Source organism: Rhinichthys klamathensis, unplaced genomic scaffold (assembly GCF_029890125.1).
Source record: "Rhinichthys klamathensis goyatoka isolate OS25496 unplaced genomic scaffold, OSU_Roscu_1.1 h1tg000446l_1, whole genome shotgun sequence".
Taxonomy (NCBI): Eukaryota; Metazoa; Chordata; class Actinopteri; order Cypriniformes; family Leuciscidae; genus Rhinichthys; species Rhinichthys klamathensis.
The window spans coordinates 1,683,598-1,698,428 of NW_026606941.1; the positions used below are offsets into that span (position 1 = coordinate 1,683,598).

Consider the following 14,831-nt stretch of genomic DNA (forward strand, 5'->3'; position numbering starts at 1 on the left):
CATACATTATTGATGCAGTCAAAAACTCTACAACTACTTTGCAACCAGGCCAGAAGCTTTGACTCAGTTTGGCTAGTTATCTGAAACTAAGGGAAATGTTATGGGAAGGAATTAAGATGCATTTCTTAATTTTATTTTAAATTATATATTATACTGTATTATTAGTCTTTCTAGTTACATTAAGGCTACGTGTATTAAAGCAGAGTGCCCTGGGTAATATTTTATATCCTGTCAAAACATACTAATCATAGCCTAATCATTGCTATTGCATTTGTATTTTTCAAAGATGTCACGGAAAAATGCAAAAAGATTTGTTTTTCCAAACTGTTTGAAACAATTTGTTATTTGTAATTTTGAAATATAACATTAAAGAGTAGGGCTATATTTGATGTGATGAATTGCTCTGTCATTTATCAGATTTACCAACTGCTATACTTTCAATTTGTGCTGGTTATTATGAACAATGGGTAAAATTGGGGGCGGGGATGGGGGGGGGGGGGGGGGGGGGGGGGCGGGGGGGTTCCTCCCCTAACCGCATGTGATCTCACTCCAAGCTTTTGGTCAAACTTGAGAACCCTGAGTTTAATTTCTTTCACGTTCTATGCATAGGCTGTGCGTAGACACGACCTAGCTCGTATAGTCAGTACGGGTATTTGTAGCCCACTTCTAGTCGAAACTGATTAATTGTAGTTTTAATTAATTGTTGTGGGCAGGCAACGCATGAGATGGTTGATATCCCATCATGTTCGCATTGGTAATAATATCTACAAGGTGCCAGTGTCATTTCATGACATGCTCGATCTGTAGTCACGATTTAGCTCTGAATTGGACGGACTATGTGCAGTCTGCTTTTAGCCCACCCGGCGAAATCGAGGCAATGGCTTGGCTATAGCCCTGATTTAAACCAGCAATTAGTATAGCCAAAATAGTCTTAAAATTGTTTACATGTTTTTCGCCCACGCAGCTTCATGTTTACTGTCACACATTCATTAAAAATCTACGATATTATTTGACTGTATTTCATTTTAAATTCAATTAAAATGCAATTACATTTCTCAACCGCTAGATGGCAACAGCCCTACTGAGACATGACTACTGGCAACGCGAGTTAGTACAGATCACCGTTCTCGCGATAAACATTTCCACCATTTTGAAAAATTTTAAACGAGCCAGAGCATTGCATTCAGCTGTCGGTCGAAGAGAACAGGTAAACGACATTCCTACTTTTGTCTTGTAAGTGTCTGTGTTTTCGTTTTGACGTGCTCATTTTTTTGCTAAATTATTTGTTATCATGCATTGTTGGAATCCTGACATTTTAGCGGGTAACAGTGTATCATGGTACATGCACGTATAGGCCTACTGTAACCCCATGTTTCCATGTGCCCTTAAACTCGAACTATGTGAATCCAAAGGTGTAAACATGAAACATGTGCAACCTATTACAAAGTGTTATGAAAGCTTTAGATTATTATGATATGAAAATATCATTTCCTCACTAAAGCTCTCATCTTTGACAAAGTCCATCATTGATTTGAACTATAATATTGAATTTGTCTGAACAATGGCTTGTTACATACAGAGAGAGCATAAGCTAATAGAGTAGAATAATATTTGTCATTGTACAAGCAGAATAAGATGAAGTTTCATTCAAAATGCCTTCATTCATTCATTCAAGTTTGAAACTTTCAAATTAATTTTATAATACAGCATAAAATACAAATGATTGGCTATAAAAAATGAGCAATTCTAAAAAGTATCAGGCACTATATCAATAATGTACATAGCTCAGATGTGCATTAAAACCTAAACAGAACACATACACAGAAAAAAAAAAAAAAAAAACAGTACCCTACAGGTGAATGTATTAATCCAGGCACACTTGAGATTAAACTGTCAACAATGGTTTTCTTGTGCAAATTAATTTTTTCTTATTTGGCAGATGCCGTGATGACCAACTTCCCAGCAGCAACTTATTATCTTAAGTTGTTGATGTTCCTTTTTTTTTTTTTTTTTTATATTGTATTTTTAATATTTGATTTGGTCATTTTTATGTTTTGATCTTTTTCTAAATAAAACCTTTATATTTAATTTGTTTGGATGGATTGTCATTTATGAGAACCTGTTATATTTGAGTGAAAAGAATCCTTTAGCCATCATTTTGTTGTCTATTACATGTATGTAGTCGTTTAATAGCCGTCTAATTAATGACTAGTCTATTCTTGGGCGATGTTTAGACGTCTATTAGATTTTCACTGACAGCCCAAATTCAGCCTTGTTTTAGCCTAGACGTCTGGGCTGTGTTTTGACGGCTATTAGACGTCTTTTAGACGCAAAATTGCTTGCTAGGATACCAACTGATTTCATGTTTGAACAGGATCTTTTCAGAAATCAAAAGGGAAGTAGTAACATTACCAGTAAATTACCGGTAAAGTGCTCTATGTGAACGCGGAATGAAGATTACCAGTATTTGCACGTACCAAGTCAGAACCTGCTGACGCAAGAAGATTGGACCAATCATCAAGTTCAAGTTCTTATGGAGATGACGTGATTACTCAGCACTGTTTACAGTAAGTTTTTTAATAGTTTTTCTATTTAAATATGCGCAAGATGATCATCTTTGACCGTTGCGCCACGTCTGATCGCCTGATGCGCCACATCACGCTCAAGACCAAGCCTTCTTTTCCATTCATCAGCTTTGTGGCTCTGCAGTTGGATACTATTATGCGCATCTAGTGTTTTTAAGAGCAAAAACTCGTTCCGTTTGGTCATCCCCTTATGCCTTTCACTCAGACGTCAAAAATTTGTCAAATTGAACAGATAGTGAAACTAAAGCGCTTCTCCTCAAGCTGGCGGATGAAGACAACGGCGCAACGTTTAAAGATTACTTCCAATGACTGACATCACAGAATTTACCAGTATTTTGGAGCAGATGTTTGAATGGTCTCTTACCGGTAAAAAAGAAACGCTGTTGCTTGTGTGAACAGCATATTTGTGTCTTTACCTGTAAAGTCATTCTGGTAATTTTACGGTAATTTACCGGGATTGCTGTGTGAAAGGGGCTAATGACTCTGTTTCATGCAGAACTTAATGACTGACATGGAACACTCTACATAGGCAGGAACTCTAGGTACCACATAAATAGCACACAGATCCTCAAACACGAGGTCAATAAAGGTGACTTTGAAGAATAGTGCAATACTCTGCTAAACAAAAATACATCCTACCTACACACAAATTAAGGGTAAAATAGTCCGTTTTCAGTTATTTTAAACTATTTTTTCTATACTTTGTAGTAGCAAATGCATATCTGTAGATCAAACAATAGAGAATAGTGCTAGCAATACCAATGCATGATAAAAAGTATAGCTTGAATTAAATGCAAGACATTTTGGATAAAAATGTCTGCCAAAAGCATAAAGTATAATCCAAAATCTTCTTGCTATATCAACCATCTTTAATTATTTTTTGCACTGAGCTCATCCCCATGCCCTATCAATGAAAAATACATGTAATGCTGCCATAAGTGCTAATATGACACAAAATACTATCATATTAACAGCAGGCATAGCTCTCGTCTTTTGCACGCATGAGATTTCTCTAACTAATGCTCACCATGGCAGTTGAACCACCTGGCTGAATAGTCAAGCATGTCTTGACAAATTTGGGTTGGCTGTGGTCTGCAGTCCGTCCTGGGGCTGTTCTGGCTGCTGGCTCATCTCCAGGGACTTGGCGAATGACCGGTACAACAATATTCCCAGCTTGAGCACAAAGAGCAGGGCCCCCAATCTGCCCACAGCATCCGAATGTTGAGCCAACAGGGAGGAGTATGTTGTCTTAACGGCCAACAGGAACTCCGGGCTTTATATAAATAGGTCAGATTGCCAAATCACAGAGTGTGTGCTTTTTTGGGGGGCTTTAGGGTTAGTTAGTGATTTGTTTGTGCGTGAGGACAAACAGTTGGAAATAAATGAATGGTGCTTGGGGTGTGTGAGCGCCTGAGGACATGGACTGCTTCTAAGCACTTGGTGATATTGAGAAATGAACGCTTCACCAGTAGAGCAAAAGTAAAGGGTAAAGGTTGCTGAAGCCAGCCACTGCCAGCATGTCCTGAGCTGAACCTGATCTCTTTCTCCTATTTTTTTTAAATTTCCATTCCCACACTATTATTCATTCCTTTATCTACCTATCTCTCATCAGGTATATAGCTGCTTGGGGCCAATGGATGTGCACACCTGTCCATTCTCTATGTTCATCCATTTAAGTAAATATGCATTTGTCAGCAAGTCTCTTCATATTCATTAGTGTACACATTTGTAGCGTTTTGGCATTTGTGTACGTGGACGTGCGAACAGACGCTTTAGACAACTAGTCTGACATTGTGTCCTGACCAGAATATTACATTTCTGTTGCCTCATGCAGGGAAGCCCCTCCTAAAGTGAAATCTCATTGGTCCAAAATCCTGCTTCACATAGCCATATGTTATTCAAACATCAAATAAGTTTTGATGAGCAGTGATTTTGTCATTTTTTTGCACAGCATTTTCATTTTTATTCAAGACAGAAACACTAGACCTGGTTAGAACACTTTGTAAATCTCTTCTTTAACTTGTCTCTGTCTCTCTCCTACACACACAGTTACTGTCTACCGAATTCATCCACTTCAGCCAGATCAATAGTCCTCCTCAATCACTCTCTCCCTCACTCCCATAAACACACACTCACTCCCTTTATGTAAACAGAGACTGATTAGGTCATTCGGCTGCTTATTTTGAGGGGCCGAGTTGCATCCACTGGAGTCTCTGATATTTACACTGGAGCAAACCCTGAGCTCAACATCCTCGATCAAACAGACAAAATCCTGAGCCTCTCCCGCCTCTAACCTTTCATTACCCTTCAATCTCTCACCAAACACAGGCCACATGAAGATGAAGTTCCCGAGGTACAATATCGTGTTCTGCAGATTGCTTAAAATGCCAGGCAGAAAATATAAGACAGAACCATCCACAGTGAAGCCCTCCATAATATCAGCCTAAAGGTGCAATCACATTTACCATTTCTTGGCAAAATTTCATGAGCAAAATCTAGTCATTTCAATAGGAATCTGTGCGATCAGGAATTTCACATGAGGGTTAAAATTTTCCTCCAAAATTAGCCAAATTTGCAAACTAAGCCAAAGCAGGATCAACAGTTGCGTGTCACCAATCAACACACAAGACAGCCTGAGTTATTCAAATAGTTAAAGATTCTAATGCTTTAAAAAAAAACAAATATCAAATCAAATTAGAGGACCAGAACTAACTGTTGTATAAATGATAGACACGTGACTAAATGGAAACAGCAAAGCAAAAAGAAGGACTGCGGCTGACAGAGAGGAAAAAGAGAGAGAGGTCTGACAAGGAAGGTACGTCACAAACGAGGCATGTGGTCGAGGTTAAAGATGAGAGAACAAGACAAATTCAGACAGGAAAATGACAGCTTTTCTCTCGTAGATTTTAAAAGAAAGGAAAGAAAAACAAAGTGGAAATAGGAGAGCACGATGGTGGAGAATTGGCATCCTTGCCTGTGGAGCATGAAGTCACTGATTTCACAATTACAAAAGGAAGACAGAAAGACAAAAAGAGAGAGAACGAAAGAGAAAGACAACGAGAGAGAGAGAGGCAGCTGTCTGGTGTCTGCACCGCAGCCGCTGTTTTGGCCTGGGAGATCGACAGGACTCCATCTGTCTGCCAGACACGTCTACAAGGTACACATCAAACCTCAAACAATCACAGCGGCCTGTCTATCACTGACATACAATCATACAAACAAACAAACACAGACCCAAATGGCATGATTAGGAAAACAAAATGAAATAGGAAATGGGGAGAAACAGATCAGGTAATGTCACAGGCCTAAATGACTCAAACTTGTGTCGCCAACATAAGCAGCAAAAGCGTGTTGGTGACGCATACACATGCTGCAAACTATTAGGCCACTAGACTAGCCGTGTTTCCATTACCCTTCGAATTGCGCAAATTGAAATTGCGAATTGAAAATACGCCCAATAGAAAAATGTCAATTTAGCAAAAACTGCCATTTATCGCAAAAAAGCTTTTACGTTCACAAGAGGTGGTTTTTCAGGCAATTCGAAATTTTGCAAAACAGCAACGGAAACCGTTTTTCCGCATTTACAGGTCACCTGGCGTACGTAAAAGTCGATCATTCTTTAAAGATGACGCGGTATGTTTGGACAGAAGACGAGACAGAGTTCTTCATTAAACTCATAAAAGACAGACGTATTACAGGAATACTGGAACAACAAAGAAATGCCACAATTTATCAAGACCTTGAAGCAGATATGAGGGAGAAACACCTCATACGTGGCCGCTCCCAAGGATAAGGGTCTTTCCTTGCCATTAATGCTTGGATAACAGGCCTACGCCTATGTCTCATTCGATTAAAAAAACATCTAGTGCGGTGGCTGGGATATACGTAAACCTACCAACATCTGTTGCCATGATTTTTGGATGACTTATCGCAAAAAAAAGAAAGAAAAGATTTTAGTCGGATAACATCGGTTAATGGAAACATCGTCATTTTGCAATATTTTTTATCGACATTTAGAAAATATCACAAAAGTTTTGTGCAAATCTTTAATGGAAACGTGGATACTAATGAACTCCTTCAATTTTAGAGAGAAATAGAGCTTTTACAATCTAAACTGGGGTGTGGAGGCTAAAAAAAGTTTGGTAAAAAAAATACAGCAATGGAGAGGGGCAGCAAGTGTCCCAATGGTGTCGTAAACACAGTTCTGACAGTCTTTGGTCAGGTGGTCCCCATCTTTAACCACTTTAGACACTGCTAGGTAACAGACATAAATCAAGACATACACAAACACAAAAGCAATCCAAAACAAGAAGGTTCCCTCCTCTGTAGAATTATCTAGAACACCTTGAACAGCAGCTGTGCGGCAAAATCTAGCAAGCTAACAACCTGAACGGAGAAATTTAGCGCAGTTAAAGATCTTAAATTATAGGCTACCAGTTATGCCCGGTTTCACAGAGAAGGCTTAAAGGAGAACTCCGGCGCAAAATGAACCGTTTGGTCTAATAAAACATTGGTACCTAGTCAACCGTTCTCTGAGATTTGTTTTCATGATAATCGAATGTAAAGAGTTTTATCTCTAAAAACTGTTTAGCGTATAACGCTAGTAATGGGGGCATCTATTAACTTAAGTAAAAAGAAATCGCTAGTTTATACCACTAACAAGGCTCAAAATAGCCCCACACGAACACAGTAACATAATGAGGGTCCCTACATGCAAAACGAAGCATTGAGAACTTTGTAAGTACAGACCGTTTAATAAGAAGATATTTTATGAAGACAGTCCACTTCGTGTATACAGACAGGAGCCATCTTTGGAAAACAGTCTCAACTAGGCAAACCACGAACGACGTGCTGAGTGAGCAGAACTGTATGAAGTTCAGTGAACTTCTGAACTGTATGAATGGCGTTCGTGGTTTGATTAGTCGAGACTGTTTTCCAAAGATGGCTCCTGTCTGTATACACGAAGTGGACTGTCTTCTTATTAAACGGTCTGTACACTTACAAAGTTCTCAATGCTTCGTTTTGCATGTAGGGACCCTCATTATGTTACTGTGTTCGTGTGGGGCTATTTTGAGCCTTGTTAGTGGTATAAACTAGCGATTTCTTTTTACTTAATAGATGCCCCCATCTATTAAGTAAAAACATCTACTAGCGTAAACAGTTTTTGCACTGATATATCTTATTTGTCAGTGCCATTGTTTTGTCTCAAGATGAACACAGGTAATGTTATTTTCGAAAGCACGTTTATAAAAGCTACAAACAAAAACAAATCCTGGCTTAATCTAAGCCCTGTCTGTGAAACCAAGCCTCAGTGTATTACTTTGACTGCACTAAAATATTCAAACTAAAAACTAAATCAACTTGAAAAACTAAAGATGATTTATAGAGTAATTTATAGGGTGGAAACTAAATTGAAAATAAAATAAATTAAACTATTCATTTGTAGATATGTATATATTTATGTTAGATTTTACTTGTTTGTTAAATTTTATTTATGATGTTTATTTATTATTTGATTAATTTTATTAATATGTGAATTTAATTGTTTATTTTGGCAGGGGAAAAAATCAAGTTTTTTTTTTTTTTTATGCTTTGGAAAAGAATTTGATAAATTAATTAATTAAATTACAATTTATAATAACCTTTACTAGACTATTAAGGAATCACAGGCATGTTAAACCAGTGACTGTTTCCAACCCCAGTGAGCTGCCTACCTTTAGACACCCAGTATGCTGTCTAGGCAAACAAGGGTTTGAAACACTGCCAGTGTCTCCATAACCACACAGACGGCGGGGACACACTGTCCTCGATGAAGGGGAAGAGGGCTGGTTCTGAACTAGCTAAAGTGCCGTGTGCAGAAGTCTGGCGGTGAGGGTCTGATTGTCACCAACATCTACACATGCAGCCACCTGTGGAAACTCTGAGTCACTTGTTCTGGCACTCCAGCATCACAGATGTTTAGAGTGAACATTTCACCCAGTAAACTGATGAGCCTGTCTGCCCTGCTTCCCGTACAGACAGACACACACACACACACACACACACACACACACACACACAATTAACAGTAATTTCTTGATTTGGACACAAACAGATGAGTGCGCATGTGTAGTTTCTCTTTACCGGCACTACTCATGTAAGCTCAACATCTGAGTAATGACCTTTGACGCACGCACATATGTCTGTTTACAGTCCCTTCAAAAGCCGTTTAACACAAAACTGTAAGCACCTGTTTTCTTGACACAAGGTTTTAATCCTAATCAGTGTTGTAAATGTTAACAAACTATTAAAAATAGTTTTCAGTAATGGGAATAAAGCTGAAATAAAATAAAATATAAATATTAGATGAAAAACCTAAAAATCCTTTTTTAAACATAACAAAAGCTCATAAAATTAAATTAATGAAAACTGAAAATATAATGAAAACTGAAAATATAAAAATAAATGCAGACTCAAAATATTTATAAATAAATACTATAAATAATCATAAAATAACACTGTTACTTATAGATGAACACTTTGAGAGTAGGGGTAAGATCACTGAGTGTAAACCAGATTTGAGCAGGGGTTTCCAAACTGGGGTACGGGACCCTTGGGGGGCAGCATTTTGCCAATTATTTACTTTTGTATAATAGTTTCTTAAAACAATATAAATCAACAACACTATTTATAGAGGTTATGGCATCAAACAGTTTTTTAAAATACTTTTTAAAATCATTTAAAAATAACCCTTGAAAGATCCTTACGATTTAAAATAAAACTAATCGAGAAACAGGAAATTTAAGAAAAAAAGAATTCACAGAAGAGGAAACAGAAGGATCAGGCAAAGCGTCAGGGCAGGTGCAAGACGCTGCCAGACAGCGACGTGTCGGGAGCTCGGCAGTTAACGGCTCGCCATGAAAAGAGAAGGTGTCACCGAATCACTCGCATTTCTGGGAGTTTGATATCTCACCCTCAGCCGAGCGGAGCAGAGACGATCCCTGGGGGAGTTTAGCGTGTGTGAGTGAATCAATTTCATTAGTGTGCGTTATTAAGCATAAGTGAGTTGAGTGTTACAGTATAACTGGCTGTTTGTGTGTCAGGGTGAGGTCAGTCTGTGTAGCAGATGTGACTGTATGACTGACAGACTCAAGGTCTGTTTCGGTACATGAAGTGTGTGGTGGGGGAGGGGGTCGGAAGGAGGAATGCGGTTTGGGTGCTAGACGACGAGACACCAGACGGTATTTCCGGCACACTTGCATAAGCACACAGGAGAAACCGGGGCTGTTCTTCCTCTCTTAGACAGAACAATCATTTGCTCACATCAGCGCTAAACTAAAAATAAAGGTGTCTACTGGAACATTACCGCACTGTTAAACCATTAACCGCTGCTACTTGCATTTGAAAAAATCTCTAACAGCAACCAGGGGGTCAAACTTTGTCTAACATGAGCACTAACAACAAAAAAAGCTCTGGCTTGCGGCCTTGGTCAAGGGGGTCATGAGACATGGCTGGTCAATGGGAGTGAAACAATCTAGACCTTTTTTTTTCCCCCCCGCTGACTTTTCTATAGATTCTAGTGCACTAGTACACTTTGTTGAGTTTTGTTTCAACAGTTGCATCATGAAAGTGGAAGAATCTCTAGTGTTCTGGCTTTAAATTATGCAATCATGCAATGCCGGCATTTCCCAAATGCAACGACATCACTCCCATTTTCCCCATTTAAAAGGTACATTTTTACAATGTCACAAATACAACTTTGTCCACCTTATTTTTGACGTGGAAGTAAGCTATTTCCTGTGAATGTGCGAGACTTCCGATTCATTAGCTGAAATTACTAAATAATTAAAAGAATAACAAAGTACATTAAACAGTAAAATTACCTGACCTACAAACCAATTGGTTAATAAATTAAAATAATATAAGTTCCAGTTTGCAGAGTCAGTATAATAAACTTTCACACAGTACAGCTAAAATAACTGGAAGCAGCTCACAACAGAAGCCTTGCACATTCAAGGTAAAAATGCCTGTGCCCGAAATAAAATTAAAGCTAAAATGACTGGAAAAAGCTAAAATAACAAAATTATTAATGCCACTAGACAGCAATCATTCTAGACTCTGCTGAGAAATTTAACAGTTAAAGATTTTCACATGACACCAGTTAGAGCATTACTTTGACAGCACTAAAATACTAAAACTAAACTAACTTGAAACAGAAACATCTGAAAAAACTAATAATGATATAATGGAAACTAAAATTGAAAAAAAAAAACTGAAATTAAAATGAAATTTGTTAATGTTGCATTTCAAATTGTATATTTATGTTAATTTTTACATTGTTAATATTTTAATTTGATATATATTTTAATTATTTTTGTGGAAAGGGTTAATGTTAATGTAGGAGGGAACTAGTTGTATTAAGGTTTTTTTGCTAATGCTTTGAAAATTATTTTTAGAATAAAAAAAAAAAAAGTAAAACCTGAGACAGGAAACCATGCACATTTAAGATAAAAAAAAATGCCTTAAATATATATGAATGCAAAATTTAAGGTTGTGCTAATCCCCCCAAAGATGACCCTCTTCTGACCTGGGAGGTAGATAATGTACTTCCTGTTCAGCCAGACCAACTGGAATTCCCTCCCTCCTGCGATACGTCCTAACCGAGCGTCACCTGCCCCGTGCCACCCCATAAAACTGGGTCAACACTAGTTTATCAAAACAACTACAGCCTTGCCCAGACAATAGCAAACAGTCTCTCCTCTGCAGACTATCACACATTACCATCTGGTCAAACACGTGCAAATCCACTTGTGAACCTGAAGCAAAACTTGACCTTAGTGAACCAGCAAACATGGAAGAAAAGACAAAAGACACTTACTTTGTCCAGAGGCCTCTTTAGCTGGTAGTGAAACTTCTCCTTCATCTCATCCAGCAGCTGTTTGAGTTGGGGCTCATCCGGCGTGCCCTCATGCTTGCGGCCCAGCTGTAGGTAGCAAGGCCACTTGGCCGAATCGAAGCCCCAGTGGCAGGTCCTCTTGTCGGGGGACTTGTGCGAGTGCATTACAAAGTTCTGTGGGGAAAACAGCAGCTGGCATTCCATGCACTGAATACAAGGAGCGTCCGGCTGGACGTAGAACTGGGGCACAAACAGGCCTTGGCACTTGCCCAGACACTGGTGTTCCACCTGGAAACTGGCCCCGCTCTCCTTCAGCAGGCCTTGGCCTGGCAGTTTGCTGTTGGGGTCAGCCGAGAGGGTGGCACCCGGGCGGAGCAGGGCGTTGCAGAGCCGTTGGGCATCAGTTAGGGTGATCAGGCCACAGGAAGGTGCGTTGAAAGGCAGGATGCCCAGCACCTTAAGGATGTGGAGCTGCTCGGCATCGCATCGGGAACAGTAAACATAAAGTTCGTCACAGACAGCGTTGATCTGTTGCAGAGAGAAGTCTCGCAGCACCGAATTGAGTACCTGGGGCAGACAAAGACGCTTTTCACCCCCTACAACAAAGCAGGAGATGGACTCTCCTTCGAGAAGAGAATGAGTGAGCTCAGTGGAGCTGTCACAGGGAACCAAGAGCGGGCCGCCTCCAAGGACTGGGGGAGACGGTAGGGGAGCCATGCCAGCAGGAGAGGCGCACTCATGAGCCGATTTTGCTGAGAAGGCAGCAGGACCTCCCAGGGAGCTCTGGCTGCTCAGCGTGAACTGTGCCAGAGTGTGCTTGAGGCCAGCGCTAAGATCTAAAGCCTTGGAAGCCCCGACGATGTGGAATTCTCTTTCCTCAATGTCCATTTCCGAGCTAGCATGGTCCTCACGCTCCTTCTTGACCTTCGGGGGTTTGGAGACGCACTCCAGGCTGCGCCGTTTCAAGTGCATCTCTGCCATTACCCGCTTTTTAATGGGTGCATCCTCCAGACGCTCCCTGTACAGCCGCTTCATGTTGCCTTTGAATGACGTCAGGTCTTTGAATGGGGTTTTCAGACTCGTCTGAGGGCTGGCCATGTCCGAACACAGATTATTGGTCTTGCTTGGGTGAGAATATTCGGCTGTTCTTCAAACACGTCACCTTTGAGTTGGTCCTTCTTTTTCTCGCTGTGTTAAAGGTTGCAAATCCTTTTACGTCCAGCTACATGCATGATTGTGACAGAATTAATGGTTTGATGTGCTTCCTGTGAATTAAACAAAAAGAACAAAGACTTGTGAATATCTAATTATAGTACCAAATGGCTTTAAAAAACCGAAACCATTACGAATCAGAGTGTGACGCCACACAAATGCGCATTAAAAGGAATATGCTATCAGGGCAATAAAAAGCATCCAGAACAGTTTTAGTGTTCGGCACATTGCTGTACTAGACGACAGAAACATTTTCACCTCATCAGGATAATCTAATTTGAGACTGATCGATCTAAGGCTAGTTTCTCGGTGTTTTAGTGCGCTGTTTTTCTCTACTGACAACATGCCGAATACGTCAACGCGTTAAATGAGTCAATGCACTAATAACGTCAGATTAACACAGAGAGATAACCAACAGCAACCGTAACTACCAGCGAGCAGCCATTTAGTCCTGTCCAACCACAGCAGGCTTGAAAAAAGCTTATCTAGATGTAATAACTGCACACCACCACATCTGTGAAAAGATCAAATCACACACACATTCAGTCAGGAAAAACTGACTGAATATTTTGAACGCAAAAGCCTGACCTACATGGACGGAAACGGAATTTCCGAGCATGAATATGAAGGCAAAACGAGAGATCACAACCCAAAGTCAGCGCATGTCAGTGAGGTTTCGGCTAAAACCAGAACGAAAAAAGGGTTCAATTCCGTATTCACAACATGCGCCTGTTTCATGAACATAAAACGACGCAGGCAGACATGCGTCCAATTTTAACACGGCGCCAACGCTCAAAAATACAAGTTCCTCAAAATATAACACAATTTTCGCTGGTTTGGCTTTACCAGATTTGTGTGATACCTCGGATAGATTTACCCTGACCGCAGACGTTGTTTCGTTTCCTCGAAAAATATGATTTATTCAGAAACACTGATACAAAGCTGTCTATTTTTAACCCTGAACGAAAGTGTCACTCTTTTACTCCCGCAAGGGCACCGAGGCGGCTCTCTCCTCGACTCTATCCGTCTCTCCCCTCTCCTTCTCCGGGCACAACTGCGCTGAACGCCCGCGGTGTGACATTCACCAACCCCGCGACAGGGAGACACTCAACATGAACCACAGAAAAACTGACCACACATATCAAATATGTCAAAACGACATCCAAAGCTCGGATTTTAAACCCATTATATGACTTAATACGGCAGTAAATCCAAGCCATTGAGGCTGACACCTGACCTCCCCGAAAACGTTAATAACTATCACCCCAAATGCGTTTCTGTTTTTAAATAACAAACATATTATATATAGTAATGTTGATCATGTTGAGAATTTAAATCAAATACATTTTCACCACGACGATGCGTCTCTTAAATGTGAATATGAGCATGTTGAGCACTGAATATAGGCTACGTCCCTTTTAAATGGGACATCAAAACACACATCTCACAAATTTACACGTTAAATATAACCAAATTAACATCGCTCAGTAACAGCACCTGAACCGGTTTTACATAGCTCGTCTCATAAAAAATAGCTCGTTCGTTCACACAGCGTTAACGTTACCAGTGCGGCAAGAACATTTAAACCCTTTAGCACGCGCTAACAGAGCTAACGCTACAAATCCCGTCCCGAGCCCGAAATAAACATCACATAACCATTGAAAACCATACAAAACATGTAGAGAATCTTCTAGACCATTTAATACATTAACAAAGTGTATAGGTGAGTCCGTTGTCGTCTTTTAAAGGGACTTGCCTCAGGATGATCGCTCCAGGTCCGCTGTCTCTCTATCTCTCTCCCTCCCTCTAGTCTGTCTGACCGTCAACAACACGCGCACAGACTGAAACCCTTCAGACGCTCGAGCGTCACAGCGAGCGAGAGCGCGCACTAGCAGAACGGATGTCGCGCGGGCGTGTCTGTCTGTCTGCCGCTCTCCCCCAATGTCTTGTGAAGTTCAGACTTGAACGATTTTTAGGTATAATAAACAGTGCTGCTGGGTAGTAACTGACTACATTTACTTTTTTCAATTGATGATTAGCCTACATGTTATTCTCACAATAGCAGTGAATTAGTCATAATTCATTGATTCTTTGTTTGTTGTATTTTAAATTATCCTTTTTATAAAGGTCTACACTGCTTATACGTTCAGAAGTTCTTC

General features: G+C 40.0%; 1 protein-coding gene across 1 annotated transcript in view; it reads right to left on the reverse strand.

The window, feature by feature from the left end:
- The window catches only part of skila (SKI-like proto-oncogene a), a 32,868-nt gene extending 18,369 nt beyond the window's left edge, over positions 1 to 14,499 (reverse strand). Inside the window, exons 1-2 of the mRNA XM_056236474.1 lie at positions 14,425 to 14,499; positions 11,443 to 12,721 (exon numbers count right to left, since the gene is read on the reverse strand). Of these exons, the coding sequence (XP_056092449.1) occupies positions 11,443 to 12,558 (1,116 nt within the window). The 5' untranslated portion in view covers positions 12,559 to 12,721; positions 14,425 to 14,499. The remainder of the gene's footprint in view (positions 1 to 11,442; positions 12,722 to 14,424) is intronic.
- Between the last annotated feature and the right edge of the window lie 332 nt (positions 14,500 to 14,831).